General features: G+C 30.8%; 1 protein-coding gene across 2 annotated transcripts; it reads left to right on the forward strand.

The window, feature by feature from the left end:
* The first annotated feature begins 2221 nt into the window (after nt 1-2221).
* On the forward strand, nt 2222-4985 carry LOC129306350 (uncharacterized). 2 transcript variants are annotated; one of them, XM_054946901.1, is made up of 7 exons: nt 2227-2700; nt 2977-3069; nt 3243-3387; nt 3506-3616; nt 3754-3836; nt 3928-3985; nt 4590-4985. In XM_054946901.1, the coding sequence occupies exons 1-7, from the start codon at nt 2416-2418 to the stop codon at nt 4667-4669; spliced, it is 855 nt and encodes a 284-aa protein (XP_054802876.1). In that variant the 5' UTR covers nt 2227-2415; the 3' UTR covers nt 4670-4985. The 2 variants fall into 2 exon arrangements, with proteins under 2 accessions (XP_054802875.1, XP_054802876.1); XM_054946900.1 differs by lacking the exon at nt 3928-3985 and having other exon boundaries at nt 2222-2700; nt 3754-3927.
* The last annotated feature ends 19227 nt before the right edge of the window (nt 4986-24212 follow it).

A 24212-nucleotide genomic window follows, 5' to 3' on the forward strand; every position in this document is an offset into this window, starting at 1 on the left:
TTTTAAGAAGTTAGACTTAAAAATTTGCTTTTTTCATATTATAATTATTTTTAAATGTTTTAATAAACATAATAAAAACTCATATAATAGATTTTTTTAAAAAAATAAGTAATTTTCTCATGAAATAAGCTAAAATAAATGGACCCTCATTCTATTAGTAAAAAAGATAATATAATTTTAATCTTAATAATATCGACTAAAAATTGTTGCCAATAAATTTCAGTGAAAGTATCATTCTTTTATTGTTTTAAACATGGCTTGGTATTAAATGTAAACATCTTCTTACAAGATTCAAATGTAGGGCCCTATGAAAAAATTTTAAGACTTAAGGCAAAATTATTTAAAAAGTCTAATATATTATGGTTAATATATTTTTTAATTTATTAAAACCACATTTGAATTTTCTATTTAACATTTTTGCCACTTCAAATCCTTAAAAAAGGTGGCTTTAGCAAATTTAGCCAACATTATATGGCTAAATAAAACTAATAACTCACCCTTTCCTAAATTAAGATAATGGTTGTTTTCTAATTTATTTTTAATACAAAAAAAAAACTATCCTGAAACATCACAGTATTTTAATTCCCCCTTTTCACATTGATTTTGCTTTCACCCACCCAAGGACATGGAGATGACACTGCACTCTCAGTCACGATGATGAAGAAATTGACAGTAGACAACGAAACAGCTCACACCAATGGATAAACAGAGTTAGAGATTTACCCAATAGACCACATGAATGCAAGGCAAGGCAAGGCAGACTGGAAGTTATAAATTCAGGTTGAAAAATCATGAATGTGAGGTGAGGAAGTTTGAAACTGCAACTTATACACAAAGCCACACTAAAGTTATAGATTCAAGGTAAAGAAGTCCGGTTGGACTCTATTACAAAAGCTAGAGTTCAAGTAAGGGTTTCTTGAGATTTTATTTAATCTATTTTGAGCCAATAATTATGTGTTTTTTGTCTTACTGATTTGCGATACTACGTCATTGATATATGACTGTGTATCAATTATAAATAAGTTTTTGTCTAATTGTCTGGTTATATTGATTTACTATAGTATATTAGTGATGTATAATAGTATATTATATATCACTAATATATAAGCCATATCAGTAAAAACTTACCAATTTGTTTATTATTGATATACAGCCGTATATAAATGATATAGTATCACAGATTAGTAATGGATTTTCATTTTCAATGTCTAATGTCCTCTTCGTAATATCTAGGAAAAACAGAGAGGGAGAAAGAGAAAAAGCTCTACGATAAATATGGTAATCCAAGCAAATTATATCAAAAATTCTGATGAAGAAAAGCACAATATGAGAGATGAATATGATAATCCAAAAAAATTAGATCCAAAAATATGATGAAAAACATATTTAGAGATAATAAATGAGGGAGGGAGCATGCACGATATGATTTTTAATGATAAAAATAAAAGATCCAATCAGTTTAATATTAGTTAAATTAAATACATTCTATTTTAATAATAATTTTATTTTGGGGATAAAAAAAGAGAAACACATTTAATTAACTTTATAAGTAGGTCATATTTTAAAATATTTAAAAATCTCATACATAATTTATGAAAGTTGTATTTTTTGATGCCATTGAGTTAATTTTCTCAAAAAGAAAAAAACAATCACAATTTCAAATGAAAAGTAAAAGAAAAATAAACACACATAACATAATCGACACTTGAGATTATAACTATTTTTTTTTGTTTTTAAGCAAAACTCTCATTTTTAAATAAAAATATATAATTAACATTAATGTTTAATAGAAAAATAATGACTAATTATGTAGAATATAGGTAAATATTTGTGGAGGCCTAAGGCGTCTCATTAGCCTAATATTTCACACTGCCTTGCTTTAATTATTTATCCCATTATATATATATATATATATATATTTCCTTCAATCTTTATTATAGAATATTTTTAATTTTTTTACATATATTAAAAAAATTAATTTTTTTTGATATTATAAAAGAGTGATATACATTTTTATTTTTAACTTTAAATAATAATATAAATTTATTAAATATCTTCATGATCATTAAAAAAATAATTTAATTATTATAAAATATTTTATATTTTTAACTAAAAATAAATTTATAAAAAATATTTTATAAATAGGATAAGAGGAATTGTGGATGAACCACAGTGAAATTATCATATTTATTGTTGATTTGGGTTGGACGACTTGGGCCTTTAGCCCACCCAATCAACGAAAAAAGAAAATACTGGGGAGTAAAAGCCAGGTTCCTGGAATTTCTGGACTACAAACCCTAGTCACCGATTAGAATCGAAAATCGCCGTTCATTCAGCTTTCAGTTGCATGGTTTTGTCTTAATTTTGGTTCTGCTTCATAGTAAGTGGGTCTTCCATTGTTGACGAGCTTCAGCAATGACGCGGCCTTATGGTGTGAAGGATCGGAAGCGAAAGAGGAAGGAGGAGAAGTACGATCCCGAAGAAGATGAAGAAGCGGAACCAATGGGTGCAGCCAAGAGAGCTTTAACGGGGGATTCAAACTCCCTAGAGGAAGAAAAATCTGCCGAAGAAGCACGAGACGCGGTTGCGGCGGATGAACTTGAAGGTATTCCTATAGCGCCAAGTGACCGCAACAGTGATAAGTCTAAGGTTATATTTGTTCTTGAAAGGGCTTCTTTGGAAGTCGCCAAAGTTGGCAAGGTATTCATTGGCAGTCTAATTTTTTTGTCTTTCTTCCAGCTTGTGGCATTCATTCCGTTTTCCTTTTTGCCTTTTTCCTTTTTCCTGTTTTTTTTTTTATTTTCGTATAATGGATACGAATTTAAATTTGAATTTGAGTTGCATATGGGTGTCACTTTTATGGGTAACATCCAGAACTCTTTGGCTTTCATGTATCTTGGCTATTATTTTGCAGATAGAATGACATTCAATTGCATTCCTTGAATCTATGTTTTTTGACTGGCTTTATTTCTGCAGAGTTATCAGATTTTGAATTCGGACGACCATGCCAATTTCTTGCGTAAACATAACAAGAATCCTGCTGATTACAGGCCCGACATCGTTCATCAGGTTTGTGAAGGCCTTTTCTCCCCTCGTACTATATCGGTTATTCAAGCTCGCATTTAAGTTGGTTCCGCCCGTTGTCTCTGTCTTTCGACTTCTGCTTCATGACTTGTAAGCCACAATGATAGTCTTGTACGCTTTTTTATCCTATCTCATATTGTATTGAATAATACTCTCAGGCCCTTCTAATGATTCTGGATAGCCCACTAAATAAAGCAGGAAGGGTGCAAGCTGTGTATGTAAGAACTGAAAAGGGTGTTCTCTTTGAGGTTAAACCTCATGTTCGTATACCAAGAACTTTCAAGCGGTTCTCTGGCGTCATGTGTGAGTTCAGCTATTTTTTTTAACTGCACCAGTGTTTGTGATTGTGACTCTTGCACCTGCCTTTGTTTGCGAAGATTATAGCTCTCACTTGCTGCTCCAAAAATTTACCTCCTTGCAGTGCAATTACTTCAGAAATTGAGCATAACTGCTGTTGGTAAGCGTGAGAAACTTCTCCGTGTGATCAAAAACCCTGTAACCCAGCATTTACCATTAGATTCTCGAAAAATAGGTGAGTTTCCGTAATGGTTTAACTGTATGTATTGATATAATTTTTACTCTTAAGAGAAGTACTTTAGTGTTAGATACACTTGCGAAAGAACGTTTAATATTTACATTTATTAATTTATTAATTAATTTGCTTGTCAGGTTTCTCCTACAACTCACAAAAGCTGGTAGACATGAATGATTATGTGTCAACTATTGCCACCAATATGAGTCCCGTCTTTGTGGTAATCTCAGAAGTTCAACTCCTGATTTTCTTTGAATTTCATCAGACTTTTTATTCAACCCACAAATTTTCTGAGACAAATCTAAATTCAGGTAGGTGCAATGGCCCATGGAAAGATTGAGGCAGATTATACAGATGAATTTATTGCAAGTATGCTCAGTCACCTATGCGCTTTTACTTTCCATTCTTATTCATAGTTGTATACGTACATATAATATTAGTTTGAATTCCATTTAATTTCCTTCTGTTGATGCACATCAACTCCCAACTGATTGCTGTGTTCATTGATGTATGAACCTTAGTCCTTGACGTACTGGACTTGGTATTTCTAAGATTTTGTTATCACTAGCGAATATCATAAGTTTATTGCTAATGTTCAAAATTTTCTTGAAAAATTTTGTTATCACTGATTACGAGTTTCATTAAATGTTGAGGTTAGAAACCCAATTTCCCTTCATCTTCCATGTAACTGGGAAAAAAACAATAATAACTTGTTTTTGAAGCCAAAGTTTAACCACCATAAAATACAGGGGTGTGAACTATTAGCCGAAATAACGTGTATTTGAGCACTGAATGCTGTGCTGAGGCTTGACTTAGTTAAATGTCTTGATCTCAGGAGTAGATCCCACAATTCCGTTTGTTTCTTTTCCTTAAAAATAAATTTGGTTGTAAATACAGACTTGTGATGCATAGATGAGTTATTGGACATGCACCATCCATTAGTTTCTAACCACGTTGTTTTTCTTGATTGCAGTTTCTAGCTACCCTCTAAGTGCTGCGTATTGTCTTACTAGGATTTGTGCTGCCCTTGAAGGAAAATGGAAGATCTTGTAAGCTTCAGCTTTGCGTAAAACGCAGTTGCTAACATGAGTGGTATTGTCTTACCAGGATTTGTGCTTCCCTTGAAGGAAAATGGTAGATCTTGTAAGCTTCAGCTTTACGTAAAACGCAGTTACTAACATGAGTGGTAAGTATATAAATTACTGTAGGAGAGAGAACTTGGCCATGGAGAGCAATCAGCCTATCATGTACAAGACTAGACGTTGTCTCATAGCGGCAATATGTTGATTACGGATTGATCATGGAGCGATGTTGTATTTTGATTACGCATGTTCCTCGCGCATTTGAAGAGTTGGTTCACGTTTTGACATTTTTCATTCCAGGTTTTGATACGAGTATAGGAAAAAAATTTGTTAAGATCTAAATTGATGATTTACGTGAGTTGACAAACCATATACTTGCAGCTTAAAGCGGATAGGTTGGAACCTTCTCTCTCTCTCTCTTTTTCCGGTTGAGTTATACTTAAAAATCAAGCCAGTGCGAGCAACACATACGTTTCTGTGAATTGGGTTGGTTGAAAGATCTGCAAACCGAACGTAACTCGCGCCTATTTTTTTGGGTCAAAGAACGCAACTCACACTTATGTTGATTGGGCTGCCGGATCAAGATTTTAATCCGTATCCAGCCTGTCAACCTCATCAATATTAGGCCCAAAAAAGCAACTAATCTATATCTGGTTTTTCCCCCTTATGCTTTTAAATTTTAATTTTACCTTATTTGTAATTTCCTTCTGTAGAGAATGAATTGATTTTTTTAACTTGGAGAGTGAATTGATGTAGGCTTTAATATTTATTGTTGTTCATAGAATAATAATTAAATTTGACGTTATTTTCAATAATTTAACTAACCTACTCATTTGTTTGTTATATTCTTGTTTCTCGTAACTATTTAAGTTATTTTTTAAATTATGTTTTATTAAAAAGTATATAGAGTTTTTTTTTTGTTTTTAACTTTGTTGTCATTTACCTATCACAGAATAGGGTCAAACAATAAAACATTCATGGTAAAGAAGGTAGAAGGAATTTTAATATCATATAAACAGATCTTAATCTCATATATCGCATTGATTCTCTTAAATACTTGAGGCTAAGAGATTGCAGATTATTGCTAGGCCGCGTGGAGAAATTCTCAAGTAACCATCTCATCGAGCGTGACCCTTTACCTTTAAAAAAAAATGGCAAACAGACAAACGCAGTTCGTGAGACACATGAAGTGCTGGTAAGCATCAAGTATGACTTCTTGAATTCGTAACTGTTTCACTAAAAGGCGAGTCCACCAATTAACCCAACTAATAATACTCGTAGCGTATCCTCTTTCTGAGACCTCAACCACCTCAAATTTATCATTTCGTGTTTCACACTTTGTTCCCCTTAACAAAAAAAAAAAAAAAGAAAAAGAAAAAACAGAGAGAGAAGGAGCGATGTTTGTTACAGACTTTCTTGCTGATGATGGAAGATTCGTTCTCATTATTATGTGCCTTTGACCTAAGCGCAGGATTATCATCATCTGTTATTTTCGTTCCTGCATACTCTTCAGAATTTTCTTCCTTCTGCTTCATGCGCTAGATAGTGATGTTGCCACTGTTGCATCATTTGTTTAAATGCTTATAATAATATATTGATCAAGCACTAATTACATCGGTGACACTGGCTAATTTAAATACACCCTGACTAGATAATTAGAAGACAAATTGTAGGGTCGAAGTGGTGCCGGCTTTCACCATTCGTTTATTTATAATTAGCCTTTTGAATTGAATTACAAGCCTAAAGCTTTACTTTCATGGAAGAATATGTAAAGGTATGTAAGAGAATTGTACGCCTAAAGCCTCACATGTATAGACGTAAGACCAGTATGCTGTGAATTACAAATTAATATACATACATACATATACGCAAGTATGTATGCATTGAAAAATTAGAGAGTGATACTGATCGACAAGGGTGTCTCTATACCATTCCATAGAGACGCCAATACTTTTCACGGTGCCCCAACTGGCATCCTTAAGGGCACACATGATGGAGTGGGTCATCCTTTTGAGTTTTGCTTCACAGCCTATTCACTTTGCATTGATCCCAAAATCTTAAGCAAAACTCATTAAAGTAATCCAAAAAAAAAAAGATTTGGTGCATGAACCCAGGAGCAGTGCATAGTCGCAAAACATAAAATATATAGCATGTTTGCAGGGTTAGGTGTTGTTCTTCACGTTTTGATTAGTTGGAATATTCGAAGGTCTCGTGGGCCTCCATAAAATATGCAACATTTAAGGGAACAAAATTTAGTTGAGAACTCACCTATATTGCCTCTAAATCGATCACACCCGCTCGCTAGACTGTCAGAATATACATCGAATAGTACTGTAACGCAAACTATATGCATATATTCAAGTGTTAACCACTAGATATATATGGGATCGATGGAGCCGGTGATGAGTCAACAAATAATGTATTAAAAATAAAAGTATAAAACCAAGTGTTGCCACCAGAAACCAGTATGTGCTGAGTGAATCAGTTTTGATACAAGATGAAAATATTAAAGGAGGAAGGTGAAGGTGAGGGTGACCCACAATGCCGGCAGGAGTTATGACATAGAAAACCCCATAATTTTGTTGTGAATGAAGCTTTTTTTTTTTTTTGGCCTTCTAGGAATGAGAGACATTGGGAGGGAGGAGGAATAGTAGTGGTAGTGTAGAGCCAATCCACATCCACTTGTTGCTCATTCAAGCTCATCCACAATGGGTTCTGTATGTCCTCCGTCACTTTTTCCTTTTTGTGGGTTCCAGTCATATGGACAAACCAACATTTGAAAGTCTCTCGCTCGACTGATTCATTCTGTATCACGACTCGCTAAGATACATACATATTCACAAATCTTGTTCTCCACAATGTATCCCACCTCTCTTTTGAAGCCGTACCCTCAAAACAAAACTTGTTAGGGTCGCCAATATTGCTTTTCTTCAGGACACGCGCCATCCTAAAAGAACCTCTTCTCAAGCCAATCACTTTTTCTTGTTTCTTCAAGGGCCATTTCTTGATACCCCGAGAAAATTTAGTTGGCCGTTAATTAATTAGGTCTTTTTAATCCATGAGAAGGAGGAGTTAATAGTGGGGTGTACCGTCCGGTGGAAGAAGTTTTAATTGATTAGATTAGTCAAATTATAATATGCACACACATGCTTGTTACTTAAGCAGGCGTTCTCCAAGTCAAATAAAACATTACCATTTATAGATTCCGCCGCAGCTTGAATTTCTATTTGATGAATTTGTTTGGTTAGGTTTTGCATGATCAACGACTTTAATTTGATGATCAGGTTCACGCCATGCATCTGTACCATATCTTCTCATGTCAAAGAAGATCTCGGGCAAAACCTACTTTACGATTAATCTCGAGCTGGACGCTAAATTTAATACATTGTCAAATGCATGGTTGTACTTTTTTTTCTGTCTCTGCATTTATTTTTTCAAATTTATTCTCCACTTTTTCTGACCTTTCTCCAGTCAACATCCTAAATTACTCCAACTAGACACGTAAATTAATTTAAACTTTTTTATACGCAAGTCCTCAGCATTCTTTTGAAGGCTCGTTTACCTTTGATTCAGAAAAGTGAAATACTCTAGCATTCTATGTGCTAAACGTTTCTTTATTTCAGCTATATATCTAAAATAGAATAAAACATTTTTGTTATTTACTTTTGTAAACTGTCATTGTGGTCCAGGGCAGATCACGGATTAAGTAACCAAAGGCTAAGTGAATCACGCTTCTCTCTGCGAACGATCTGCCTAAGAACGACGGATAACTAACTGTATTTAACCCGATTTGGGCGTATACGGTACAATTTGATTGCCGTTTTTTGTGTGGGGCTTTTACAGAATTTGCAGAGTTTGGGACGGCGGATATATATATATATATATATATATTTATATATTTATATTTATTCCCTTGATATATTCACAATCACGCCTGAATAATAATTTCATGTGCCGCGATTCTCTATATTTTCTTTCAAAGAGATCTCAAAGTACAGCCGTATCTCTTTTGGGGATTGCCTGGCTGGACCATTCGCTAATCGTTTCCAATTCTTTTACCTAATTTAATTAATTATTCCCTCAAATCATGAACAACAGTTATTTTGAATTGGTTACACCCGCCCCTCTCGCCGTTTTTTAAAATTGGGTTCTTTGTTAGTATCAATTGTTTTATTTTTTAGTTCAGTTCATTTCATTCGGATACAGTACGCACTGTATTATAAAAATGGTGGGGATGTCTCCGCCTGTCACGCTACTCACGTATAGCTGCTGAGTGACTTACAAAATTAAACTCTTAAATATCATTATTTGAAGTAATGGAATATTAGCCAGAAAAGGAAAGAAAGAAAGAAAGAAAAAGATGAAATGAAATGTCATGTGATACGAATTTAAAGTATATATACCATAAATCTGCCAAAAGACGTTTAACCTCATTTTCGCCAAATAAAAAATAGCAAACTTCCACATGCTGCCACGTGCAAACAAACAGATTTAAACCAGAAAATCGGGGCTTATGTTAATCAATCTTTTTTTCCCGAAGTCGCAAACTTGATTGACGATCTAGCCTCCTTTTTTTTTTTCGTTTCTCCCCAAAAGCGTATATTGAGAATGAATGGCGCATATTACGATCGAACACAAGTTGCGTCCGGGTATTATTAGTCCATGTAATTGTAAATACGTGCAGGTCAGCTTATTCTAAACGAGGCGTCGTCTTATTCCCTTAGAGTCACGCAAGGGGGAATATTATTTTGGAGACACACACACACATATGTGTATATATTGGCGACACTTTTGATATATATAAAGTCAAATAATAAAATACAGGGCACCAAGTCTCTGTAGGAAAGGTAATTAAAATAGTAGCTGTGAATTGGGATATTCATGAAGAAATAAAGAATAAATAAATAGATAGATGGGTGAGTTGGCGATGAAGTAGGTGTGGGTGAATGAATGGGGTATAAGATGGAAACGGGGAGGTTAGAATGAAAACGATAACAATAAATCAAGACGAGTAACCACATGATGCGAAGAAAGTAATATTTAGTGTTGTGGGTGGCTAAGGACAGGGAAGAAGAGACCCTCCCCAAAACAATGAAAATTAATGGAGGGGTCCATTTGCAAATGAAAAGGCCCCGAGAAATGGAGGAAGCAAGGGTGGCACACCAGATGTGGGGGACCATCTCAATCTACCATGTACATATATGCGTCTGTGTTATTTTCTTTGTCTTCTAATAATATCTTGTAATGAATTAATTCATCCGAAGCTGACAAAGTGACGAGGCCAAAATGGAATAAATGGACGTGATTAAATTTCAATCCATCCCTTCCCTGCGTGCACGGTCCCCCACTTCTACATTTCGACGCATAAGACGGAGGAATATTAATGTGAAATCGGGACGCTGTAAAAACTAGACCACACGTGGTTCCAGATTTTCTTTGCAAGCTTCTTTTTTTTTTTTGTTGGGGGGTTAAATATTCTCACATGCACAAATTACGGTGTGGAGTTGACGAGGGTTTTAGAGGGAGAAGTGTGATGAGAAAGATGGAGGCAGTGTGAATAGAATATTAGTTTTACAAAATAATAATAATGATAATAATAAAGAAAAGTAGTTGTCAGACGCGGTATGACAGGATCCCGAGACTGATTTGTTGGTCTGGGGGCATCTTGTATAGAGTTTCAGGCATTGGTGGGGTCTGGACGGTCTCGTGCCAAATTCCTTTAAACATTGTAGTCTCGTGTGCTGCTACTTCCCTGTAGCTTTTTTTTTTTTTTTTGTAAGAATTGCGTTAAAATCCTGCACAAATAAATTAATTATTATATTCATTAACAATTAATATAAAGCCATTTACAACATTGCTTCATTAATTTTTTTTTTAAATAGCATCACGTCGTTTTGCTGGCAAATAAACAGCATTGCTTAATTTTAATTACATTTCCTACTTTGCGTTAATCAATTAAAAATTTACTTCTCGTAAAGTGAATTGGGAAAGTTAATTATAAAAATTTGTAATCACCCCTTAAAAATTATATGACATTTTTGTTAAAATTTCATGTTTAAAAATATGTTCTTGATAAATATTTGAAATTAATGATATTTTCATACTTATTCATAATTATTATTTTTTGTAGAGATTATCTTTTTTACCTCGTGATAGAAACGATTTAAAATACTCATACTTTATAATTTTGATTGGGGCAGGTATATATATATATATATATTGAAGGTCTTATGTATTTAGGAAATTACTTTAGAATCCTGATCCCATCATGAAAGGGATTATACTCTCCCTCGTAACTTTTACATTTTTTTTTTTTTACGGATTGAATAAAATGTTATGTATAATAGAGAATGTTTTTTAAAAAAATGACGCATTTAGTACAAGTAAATTAAGGTGAGATATAGTTTTTTTTTTTTGGGACCTTATGTGAGGTATATATAGTTAGAATTTAGAAGGAATGTGAGAAAGTGAATGTTATTTGATGGATTTGTTCTCGTAGAAAAATAAAGGGCATTGCTTACTACGGCCTTCATTTCATAAGTATATGTCAAACATGCTTTTCTTCTTATATCAAGAAAATCATCAATCATCAAAAATTTCAGATACGTGTAAAACTAATGTAATATACTTTCCTAAAATAATCCCAGTGTTCTTAAAATAAATATTATTTTTGTCCCATTTTATAAGACATTATTTGATGCAATTTAACATCTCAAAATGCTACTCTTGTCTCAACTTATAAGATACTCTCAAATAAAATCATAAATATCAATAAAATTCATTAAATATACTCTACTTTCTTACCCTTTTAAAATAAAAATATAATTTTTTAAAAATATTATTCATTTAATATTTTATTTATAAAAAATATTAAATAACAATAATATATGAAAAGTATAATATTAAAAAAGTATTATTAATAAAATTTTATTTTTTTCCAAAATGCTTTATATTTTTAGAAGCTGAATTTCCTCAAAAAATATCTTATAAATTAAGATAGAGCAGTATGAGACATTAAAAAATTAAAGTTTCATCGCTAATGATTATTATTTTAATATTATCTCTCATTATTTTACTTCTTAAATAATTTTCCTCACCCCTCTTTATGAGTTAAAGGTATTTTTAAAGTTTATCAAAAAATTAAAATAATAAATGATATTTAACAAATTTCATTCATATAGGTAATTTTGTAAAAAAAAAAAGTTAAGAATGACAGCGTATTACTAACACTCTTTTTATTTTATTTATAAATCACTTCTAATATATTTTATAAAAAAAAATTTAAAATTTATTAATTCTGTTTAAAAATTTAATAATTTTTTAATGTTGCTCACAATAAATATGCATACTTTAACAATAAATTTTTTCTTTTTATCATTTAATGGAATGTAAAAAAGATAATTCATAATAAATATTTAATGATGTGAGTTATAAATATGAATAAAAAATATTTTTCCTGCCTTTTAAATATAGCCAAAGGGAGTATTTAGGTGCAATAATAAGAGACAAGATAGAAAACAAAACGTTTAATACCTTCTTAAAATAATATGAAAATAACCTTTGTTTAAAACAATAGAAAAATGTGGCATTTATATGGAAGCGAGTATTAATTTAAGAGATAAATAAAGTTACTAGCACTAATTGTTTTTTACCGAATTAAAGTGGCTTAATTTTTTTTAAAAAAAATTGAAAGACGATAACTTTTAGGGCTCTCAAATTGAGAGGGAGGGGGAGAATTGACAACTTTCCTATGAGGGCGGTGTGGATGCCACGTGGCAGAGGACAACGGAGGCGGCAAGGACCAAATCACCAAATCGTCCATGGATCCCCGGATCGTGCTTTGGCAAACTGCATACTTCACTGGACATACATTACCCGGCAGTGGGACCCACTCGCCTCCTTTCAATTTTCAGTTTTCCTGGTCTAAAATATAAGTAATTTTTGAAGGAAAAATATTTGCATATCAATCAAATTCTATTTACATAAAAATATATATTATGTTTTTAATTCTCGTGATCAATTCACTCTACAATGAGTGAAAGACATTTTCACAAATATATGTGTTAATACATATAAGAAATAAAACAATTTTTTTCATATATTAAATTTTTTATATTTAAAATTAAAATTAATTGAAAAAATATTTACATTTTGAATTCAAAAAAGTATAAACTATTTTTTTGTCCAGAACAGTATAAACTAGTATGGATTGAAGAGTATCGGCATATCGGCCTAAGGCATCAGAAAATCTAGATTACCTATATTGTGTTATAGAAAGTTGAAAAAGAAAAGAAAAGAAAAACTTCAAGAGATTGCGACGCCAAAAGATGGAGAAGACAAGAGAGAGAATTGACAAGAAAATACAGAGATGTTCTTATTTTTTTCATCAAGATTATAATCATATGATACACTCAAACTGATAGTGAAAGAAGGCCAAAGCTTTATCAGAGACCCATTGCCTGATTTACTTTAAATCTGACTTAATTTAATATGCATGCGCTGGATTTAGATTTTTTATCAGGCCTATTTAATTAAATAAATCAAATATTTTTTTTTTATAAGGTCTATCTTGTGAGTCTAGTAAGCCAATTTTTTTACGTAGAGATTATTATTTTATAATATATCACTCGTATAGTAGCTTTATTATTTAATTTTTAATTAATGATTCACTCCTTGTTCTTTTTAGTTATATTTTCAATTAAATTAAACTTATTGTTGTATTATAGTATAATTGAAAAATTTACTTAATTATTATATATTATAATTGATAAATTATGTTACACATGTAGACTTTAATGATCATAATGCATATTTGAGACATTTAATATAATATGTAAGTCAAAAGGTTTATTTTTAAGTAAGATTTTAAATAAACATCCAAATAAGGTCAAGTTTTATGTAAGCTTAAGTCTGAATAGTAAAAAAAAAGTTTTTTTATAAGTTTTAGGTTAGACTCAAATTTCTAACCAATCACACATGCTCAAACCTACTTGATCAAAACCTAACTTGACTTAATTTATATATTTTAACCCCTAAATTGCACAGTGTCTGCAAGCTATAAATGATTAAATTCTATTATAGGAGCCACAACAAAAATAAATTTGTATGATTGTAGAATAATGTAATGTTTGTAGATTATGTGCATCGATCATGAAATTGAAAACACTAAAATTTTACTTTAATCCTTTAAATTTATGCAAAATTTCATTCCAATATTTTAATTTTACAAAGTATTTTTTTAAGTCATTTAACCCTGCTGACAACGTTAGTTACTTAGTTCCATTAACAAAAATTCTTGCATCTAACTTTTAGAAATCAACAAAACATTTTTAGATGTTAATATATTAAATTTAATTTTTAAAAATGACAATAATTGATAACAAAAAAAGTCATTTAAACTAACAATGTTAGAGGTTGGAGATTAAAAGAAGACATTTTATAAAATTAAAAAATTAAATTAAAAATTCATATAAAATTAAAAGATCAAATGTACATTTTAACTATCCCAAACAATTTTTAAGAAGACATTGATAATTTTATATTATAGATTATGCAGCCTTAAGGGCAGAATTTTAAATGACAACTCTTGGGTGATATGAACACACGCTAAATTATAATATTCATAATATATTAATTAATTTTAAGAAACATCGAACTCAATTATAATTTTAACAAATTATAATTTGTAACCAGGTTTATATTTTAACATCATCGATGCAGCCTTGTTTAATTTAATTTCAAATTTTGTGCTGCACATTTTGAAAATACTATTATTTTAAATTAAATTTTAGATAAATATGTATTTCCTCATGTCCTTATTATAAAATACTTTAAATCATTTTACACCTCTTTAAAAAAGTTTATTTTTTTATATTATAAAAATGAGATATATTTTTATTTTTATCTTTAACTTTTACACTAAAAATTATTTTTAAAATATGTTTTATAAATAGTACTGTTTATTAATTCTCCTAAAAATGTTTTATACTTGAGTCGCCAGGGCTGTCTCGACCCCTTCCAGCATTATAATAAGAAAATAGATGATGTTTTTTTGGGAAATCATGAAAACTTCAAAGCCACAATGATTCTAAAACCAGGAAGTATTATAAAAAGTGAAATTACTTTGAAAATTCGTCCATGGGTCACATGGTCAACAGAAGTTAACCTTTGAGCGTTTTTATTTTTTGTTTTTGTTTTAGTCTTTTTCTTGCCAACAAACGTTTAAACACTATCTTACATTAACCAATTTTGGACAAACTTTCACGTTATCTTGCGAGATACTTTTTTGAAATTTATAATATCCGCTGATTATTCTTTTCGGCGTAGAACACAATTCGATTTTTTTTTATATTTTTTATGGAGCAATAATTTGAGTCGACTTAAACGAAAGCTATACCAGCAATCACATTATCATTAAATATTAAATAGAGTATGTGATTAAAATATTTTTCTTTTTGTAGAAACAGAAAAAAAAAATCTTCCATTGGGACATTAGAAATCAACATTGCACTTAAATTATAGTGTAAATGTATTAACAAGAACTGAGTTTAGCTGTAGAGTTAATCCCTTACAATATAATGAGCCAATATTCAAATCTTCACAAGAAAAATTGCACATATTTATTGCATGATCATGTCTTGAATGTGATTATTTTTAATAGAATAATGCCTATAAATAATAAAATAAATAAATTACTGTGTAAGCGTATGATTTGTTTTAATTTAATTTTAAATTAAAAGTAAAAGACTAATGAAACTGTGCACACGTCCTCAATATTTTAAGGAAATATTAAGTCTTGGGTTCTTGAATAAAGATAGCGGGTTTTTTTTTTAAAAAAAAAGATAAGAAGATCAATTAATGAAAAGAAATTAGCCTACATTACATAAGTTTTCAATAATTCTATAAGGACTGGGGGAGTGAAAATTTTTGAATCTTGAGAAACATTGAATGAAACAAAAGCAAAATAGTTAGCAAGCATAAAAATATCTTGCACTGGCGAAAGAGAAGAGTAATGCTTCAGAAGAACGCAGTGAAATAATTTCTTTCAATGGCACTGAAATGTAAGATTGCATTGATTGAAGGTCCCATTTAAAGATGCTTCTTTAATCCAGGTTAGCACGCCTCAAAAGCAAGCAATTTGGCTCAGTGTAAGAATATTGTTTTCAAAGGAAGCTTTGATTAAACTCCGAATTGATGAAGGGTCTAGCAAGACAATAGGTACTACGACTCTGTTTGAATTCTTTTCATCCTCATGCTCCAAAGCAGGTGAGGATTTGTCAAAGGAAATCTATTCCACATCATCCAGAATGACAAACTTTTGAAGCATCATTATCCTTTTTTGTCTGAATAAACACAAAGCTCCAAAAGATAAAAACACAATTGTTGAGATTCCTTAATCACCTCCCTCGGATGACAAATAACTCCATTGTGAACTGCAAGATTTTTTATTTTTTTTTTACCAAACTAGGTTAAGGAAGATAATAAGACTTTTAAATCGCAAATCCAAACCATCCTTATGTAACCCAGTAAGAGTTGCGAGGAGCCAAGAAGAAAAATCAATAGCCACTATTTCAGAAGAGTGAATAGTAGATTGATTTGATACAATGTCAGCTTACAGTGTGAATGAATATAATAATGTCTAAGAATATATCCATTTGGGAGTGCAGAGTATGACAATTTTCAAATAAAAAAAGCATGAAGATAGTGGGTTGTTGGATTTACTTTTATTTTAAAAAAAATTATAAATAAATAATAATTCAAAAAGAGTCAGGTATTGCATAATTTACGCAATTACCCATGCTAGATATGACTATCAGAATCATTTTTTAGATAAACTAAGAGTTAAATATTATAAAATATTTACGAGAATTTAAAAAAAATTGTCATGATTTAATAATATTTATTTCTATAATTTCTATTTAAATCTCATTTTATCAACTTGGAATTATAACTTTAAAGAGAGTTTTAATCACCTTTTATTGATTGAATGACATGAAAAATTTTAATATTTATAAACTTCTCTAATTTTTAAAACTGCCTAAGTTATGAAACTTAATTTATTTTAATTATTTTAAAAATAGTGTTTGATGGTTCATTAAGGGGACCTTCTGATTTTTTCTATATACAATGCAAGGAGTGCAATGTACCTAATGCCAAGCTCTATAATTTTTAAGTTCCTCATATGTATCATATTGCTTGAGTATATTTTATTAGTTTTTATGGTTTGTAGCCCTGCTTAATTTATAGGATGAAATACTGTATATTGCTTAATTCAAAAAAACTATCGTACGATCAACCTAATGCAGCAAAATAGTTTTAAAGGATAATGTCATTGGCACAATTGAGATTTCAAATTTACCCATTCGTTCCTACACTAAGAGGAGAAAGAGAAGGAGAGAGAAGAATGAATATTGAGAAATAAATATTTACTTTTTTGTGTATTTTTTTTTTCACCTACACACCACTATTTATATTCACAAAAAAAATTTCAATCATCATAATTTATCACATAGGGAAAGTAAATAATGGTGACGAAATATTTCATAAGAAATGTGGAGACAGGCTTCATGTTTTAGATTCAAACAAGAATAATTCACCGGCAATTCCTTATTTATAGTTAACTCTCCTTAAACTGAAATATATCAAATGTTTTGAGGATATAATGTTCCAATCCCTGCAATGGGCGGATAGTAATTTTTAACATATTTTGAGGCAGATGGCTTTCCCCCTTATGTTTTAAATTATTAATACTAGGAAAAAAACTATTTTAAATTATTAATAGCTATGCATGGCCACGCACTCCACGTGTCGGGTCGAAATTGCTTTCAACTTTATTCGTTTATTTATACTAACTAATGCGCGGACATGAATTTTACCAAAAGCTTATTATAAAAATTTCTGCTGTTCATAATTTAAAAAGTTTTAATATGTAATTTCACGATACACACATGCGCGCATTACATACAAGAAATAGAGTGTAAACTCATTTCTGATCACGTACCACATACTCTTTACTTAAACTTCACCTCATTCTGATACCGTACCTAACATCACATGATATTTTATTGTTATGTGCTTTAGGTTTATCTTAACTCGATTAAATAGTTTTTGGCAAAACCCAATTATTTAATATAAATTGATGACAACAGACAAACTTTTGTGTTGAACTCAATTTAATAATTTTTTTAAAGGTTATTGGGCCAAGATATTGGCTCCCATGAATTAGCACATTTCTTTCTCCTAATAAGAAGTAAAACTTGGCCGAAAATAAAAAAGTAAAACAATGTATGAAAACCAAGTTCAAAGTAAATAAATAATATACAAAATTAAGAGAGAGAAAAAACAGCATCATATGACTTCCACCTAAATCCAAATCTTTTCTTCTTCTTGCTTTTTTTTAATAAATAAATGAGGGTCATTGGCAAAATCATGGTGGCACTGCATTGTAGGCAAGGGCAACTTGAAAAAAATTATAAAAAAAGTTCATATATTTTAATATTTTGTATCACTTGGTCTAAATATTTTACACCTCTTAACTCATTTTAAAAATTTTAGGTTCATAAATTTTTTAATTATTAGTTTATAAAAAATGTTTATACTCCATGACTTAAGGTCTTGACACTGCCACTAGGCAAAATGGTAAATCTTCAATCAAGCTGTTGCCATGTCATTCTTAAAGTTCGTCTGTAGTATATAAAAAACTTGCAATGTTACATATGCATTTTTTTTTTGACATTTATGACTCGAGTCACTTAATGTCAACAAGATATGTGGATGTTATTTTTTTATTTTTTATTTTTTGATGAAAGATGTTATTATTCATTTATACACTATTGAATGGTAGTATGATTTTTTTCTAATTTTGTTTCAATCAAAAATAGTTTTAAACCCACTTGATATTTTGTTTGAATAACAACTACTTGCAGAGAAAACAAAAACAGTTGCGGATTGGAGTTGTTATAAAAAAGCTCAATGTGACATTTCATCATAGTATTGACAAACACGATCGCCCACGAAATCATTTAATGGCACATACAAGAAAAACAAGGGAACATTAACTAACTGACTCCACATGATAAGTCGCTAGGCATGGCTCACCTAGGTAGCAAGAATAAAATGTCATCAACATATGAAATCATAAAACTACAACTCGAATAATTGGGGTGACAGATATATTATTTAAAAAAATGGGAAGCAGAGGGTGAACAAAGAGATTTAAAACTTTTGGTCCTTCTATGATAAAATTGTACATGTGAACATGTCTGTATGTTGCGATGGGAAAGAAGGGGTGGTGGGGTTGAAGCTTATGGCTGTTGACGTGGTCAAGGGTCTACACTGTAATTAAACCCCCACTTTCCAATGCGCTGCGTCTTTTTCTCACCGCGGCAATAATTAAAACATGCACACATTAGTGTAAGTTAACGATTTAAAATTCCTAAAAAGGCTCTTTTATTTGATTTCGTATTATAATTTGACTCCCCGAAGCATGCATTTGCTTGCATCGTTGTTGTTCTTTTAATACATTTAAGGTTGCAATACCAGCAGCATTGACATTATGTCATCCTTATCGCGAGTTCATCATCACTTCGTGTCAATATCAAGTTGCCATAAAAAAGCATCAATTGGATGAGATTCTTCTTGATCCCTTGTCGTCTCGTGGTTTATGTGAGTATGTATTTTTAGAGTTATTTTGCAGGATGAGCATAGGATTGAAATCCACTTTAAGCCATCTAAATGTTAATACTTTCATTTTTAAAAAGTAATTAAGCTATCAAAACTTGACGGGCAGAGAGCTAAAATAGGACTTGCACGCCTGATTCATTAATAAATCGAGGCACCGCTTTGCTCTTGTCGGGTATACATTTAGGGTAAAAATAAACATTCGGTGCCAAGGCCGGCATGATGATTTATTTGGTAATTATAGCAAATACAGTACGAGATACGTGTTAAAGTCCTGTTGTTGACGTGAAAATGCTCCATGATGATTTAAAGTAGAAAATTCGCAAATGTTTTTACAGATGTTTTTTAAAGCATCAAAACTATCCTAGCATTACTTTAAAAAATAAGAAGCTCCACCATTCTAATCCTATTTATAAATTATTTTTAATATATATTTATTTTATCTTTAAATTTAATAAATTTTTAACTTTTTTTATTAAATATACATACTTTAATAATATATTTTTTTTTAACATTTAATGGAGGGTGAAAAGAAAAAATTATGTTAAAATTAACGAGGTGATTTGTAAATGAGGAAAAAAAATTCTCTACCATATAAATAGGATTAGAGAAATTTTTTTTGCCTATATATAAGAATTAACAACCACTATAAATCGAAGTGCTATATAGTTTCAAAACAACTATATAACAATTATTTTTGCTATACAGTTTGGCTTTATATAACAGCTATTTTTGAATAATTGTTACATATTTTGTTTTGGTTAAGAGATATCTTAACATTCAATAAACTATAACAATTTTCTTAAAATCATCTTTAAATAGTTGCTTTACATTCAACAATTATTTCATAAAAACCATTATAGTCAAGGCCAATTTTAATCATTCCTAACAGGTTCCCAATAAGATAGCCGCTATATAGTTTAATCAATATAATGGCTATCTTAAATAAATGCTATATAGTTTGGTTTTTTTTTTTTCAAAAAAAATATGGGAGCTGCGTTTCTAGCAACCTTCCGCAATAATAATACAGACTATAAGCCAGCAATAATATCCAATAACATAATTCCAAATGAAACCAAATTTCATATGCATTGATCATTATTTCAATAATCCAACTTTATTTTCTCTAAAGTCTATTTGTAATTATTTCAATATTGTCAAAACAATGTCTACAAATTAAACTAATTCAAGAAAAAAATTTGCCAATAGGTTATGTTGCAAATAAGTTGACCAAAAGGTTAACCAAAAATCAAAACTTATGGCCAAAGTAACCATGTTTTGCCTAGTCATGATTAAAAAACCTAATATAATCCTATTTATTGAGCAATAAGCTAATGAGCATAGTGATCATTTTCTTTGTATCCATTGTTTCGATAAATCTTGGGCCAACTCTTTAAGGGCTTCTTCAATTTGAGCTGAACTATATTACTCAACAAATGCATCCTCGAAGTACTGTTAAGCCAAATATAACATAAATCAAGTTTAAGTAGGTGATATATAATGTAAATTATTAAATCTAATAAAGTAGGGATAGGAGAAATACTTAGTCAGGCATAACCCCATCATCTAGCACATGTTCAACTATGCCTTTCATGTATTTCATGATGTTATGACCACAATCCTTAATCTTGACATATTGTTTTGGACAGTTTGATAAACAAAAAGTGAGTTATAATATAATAAACTTGATTTGATAAAATAAATTTAAGGTAAATATATACTTTAATTATCTTCCATTCAAATGTGTTATCAAAAGTAGAAGTTACTTGAATGAGAGGCAACTTTTTATGGTTTCAAAACGTTTGGATAGCCTTACATGATAGTATGAAACTTTATATAAAAGATCACATGGACATAGTAAATTACACACATGCAGAAAAATTATTTAACCTCCTTATTAAACACCATCATGATATGTTTTTAATTTTTGGCTACCCTCTAATAGGATTGTGGTACCACATTATGACTCTATATGGATTGAGAATCAGTAGCATCCAATGACTCCTATCACAATGAGCATGCATATATTGGTATATGTTATACAAAAGTAGTTTAATTAAACAAAATTCAAATATGACTATTGCTCAAAAAGATTCACATGTCACAAAATAACGCTAAGAAATTTAATTCTTCCTGGTCATATGGGTTAAGTAACTGTTGATTTCATTTGCTCAATTTTACCATTGCTCCTCGTCCATTGCCCTCATTCCATGGGGGGAGGTCATGTGAGGATTTATCAAAACCACCCTATCTGTGAGGCTAGTAAGTGTGATTTTTGAATTGTGCAAGTGCCTTACATGTCAAAATGATAATAAGATCAATAAAATGTGTGACAGAATCCTTAATCCTCTCAAAAGTTTATATTTTCTTGCCCTTCCCTTTTCCCTTATTGTCATTGGATAGCTTTGGAACCTTGTCATAAGGTTGCAAACACAATGTTGGTGATCTATTTAAAAAGAAAGTACAATAATAAGAAATGCTTAATTAATATACCTATTTTTCGATCGTGAAACCCATAGTAAATGATCAGGCCTAATACTTTTTGCACAAGTTCTACATTTGGTATGGGCATAGGCAAGGCATAATTATGTTCATGCATAACGAATAGTCAAACTTTTAAGTGATCAATAGGGAGGGGTATGTTGTGAATCACAATGCTTCCTGCAACGTTGTGCATGCAACTAGTTACAGCCACATGTAAGTAAGAGATGTTAGCCACGTGTTCAACCTTAACCTCTCCCTAAACAACTAGGGACAAATACTTCTTTCTTGATTCTTGTTATGCTCTCATACAAACTTAATAAATTTTCAAACTCCATCCCAATATTCTTGAGATGTATGCCTAACAAACATCCATTTCCTATCTACAATGTCAATCTAGTGTTAATCATTTTAAATGAAAATGTGACCAATGACTTAATGATAGTTAGGACAGTTAAATAAGAAAGAATCAATGCTTGAATCACATGCTATCACATATTATCCTTCTCTAATTATAGGATCAGCATTAGTACATTAAATATGATGTTAATCATGTCCTATTATGCTTGAAAATTTTTTGGCAATATAACTACTTGAAATTGTCATACCTCAAGCCTTTTGCTCTCTCCTTATACTAATTTTAAAAAATACTTTAAAGTTATACGAAACCAATAATTTTAGAAAATCCACTAAAAAGCCTATAGCGGAGGAAGGCAACAATGAAGAAAGGCTCTTTGATGGCGGAAAACAACTAAGTTTGGCTAAAAATCACTCTTCAATATCAATGAAGGTGGTTTTGTAGGAAATGAGAGAGGTTCGTGAGAGAAAGAGAGCGCTTGATGTTTTTTAAAATGTAACGTCTACATAAAATTTGAAATTTAAAAAGATTTTAAATGAGACTATTTAGTTGTTATTTAAAAATAATAATCAGGAATTAGGAATTCGGGCGAGACAGGCCTATTCAAGCTTAACCTAAATATGTCTAGCTCAAATAGCCCGACTTCTTAACAAGCTCGAATAGCCAAGCTTGACCTGAATTCATTTGAGCTTTAAGCGGCTCAAATAACCGAATTATATTTTTAAAATTATTTTTAATTAATTAATTATTTTATTTTATAAAAATTTATTTTTTTGATATTTAAACAATGTCTAGGATTTAAATATATTGTATTTAGTATAAAATGACCTAAAATGTAAAAAATTAATTAATATTTATTATATTTTATATATTTTTAAAAATAAAAATTTTTATTCAGGTATTTGGAATTGGGATTAGCCTGATTTTTTTTTTTGGATCTATTTGGGCTAGCTTGAACATGAAAAAAATTATTTTTTAAGCTTGGCCGTAAATTTTTTCACATGAATTCTAGTTAATCCATTAGACTTAGTCTCGAATTACTGACTTTAATAATAATTGCTAAATAGTTTTTAGATTATAAAGTTAAAAAAGACTATATACCGATCACTAGAAGTAACTGCTATATAATTTCATAACTATTCAGCATTTATTTTGAAATAATTGCAAAATAATTTTTTGGAAAAAAATTTAAAAAGATAGAGATTATACAACATGTTTTCATTTTAACTGCTATATAAACCCAAATATTATTTATAAGGATTATCGTATATAAATGTTATATAGCCTTTAGAATCAAATCCCACATTTTCTATATAATAGTTATTAAAATAACTGTTATATAAAAGTCGTTATGTATAAGGTTGTTTTTTAGCAGTGTAATTATGGCAAGTGGTGAGATCTATCATGCCTTAGTTTCTGGAATTGTTTTTCATGTTAAAAAAAGAATGGATATTCGGTCAAGAAGAAAAAGTTGCATAGATACGTGTGATGCGCAAGGGAGCGTGTAGGTTGAATGAAACAAGAAAAGATGGAGCATGCAAAATGGAGGAGAAAGGTGAAAGGGAAGAAATCGAATATGAACACTTGACTCTGGCCAAGATGACAAATATAATGGTTTTAGAAAGAGGGGGGAGAAAGGTAAGAGTGGCGTAGCAATGGCGTTAGGAGTGAAACATCGGGCATGATGGGGTGCGAAAAAAGCAGGAAGAAGACACTACAAAATCTAAGGAAGATGGCCCACTAAAATTGTGCCACTCCACTTTTTTAATTCCCGTCATGGACCCCTCTCCCCCCTTTTTCCCATATATGGACGTCCACACAGGCCACACCCATTCATCCAATCCCAGACCTTCCAACCACGGTTTGAAATTTCACTCCTCATCAGGGGTTTTACTTTTATTGCTTCTAGACACTCCCTCTCAACCCATCTCGTCTTGCTCAATTCGCACGCCAATCATGTTTCTCCCCTTTATCATTACTGTCTTGAACAACAACG

This window comes from Prosopis cineraria, unplaced genomic scaffold (assembly GCF_029017545.1).
Source record: "Prosopis cineraria cultivar Desert tree isolate PC_DT_omini unplaced genomic scaffold, ASM2901754v1 PC3, whole genome shotgun sequence".
Taxonomy (NCBI): Eukaryota; Viridiplantae; Streptophyta; class Magnoliopsida; order Fabales; family Fabaceae; genus Prosopis; species Prosopis cineraria.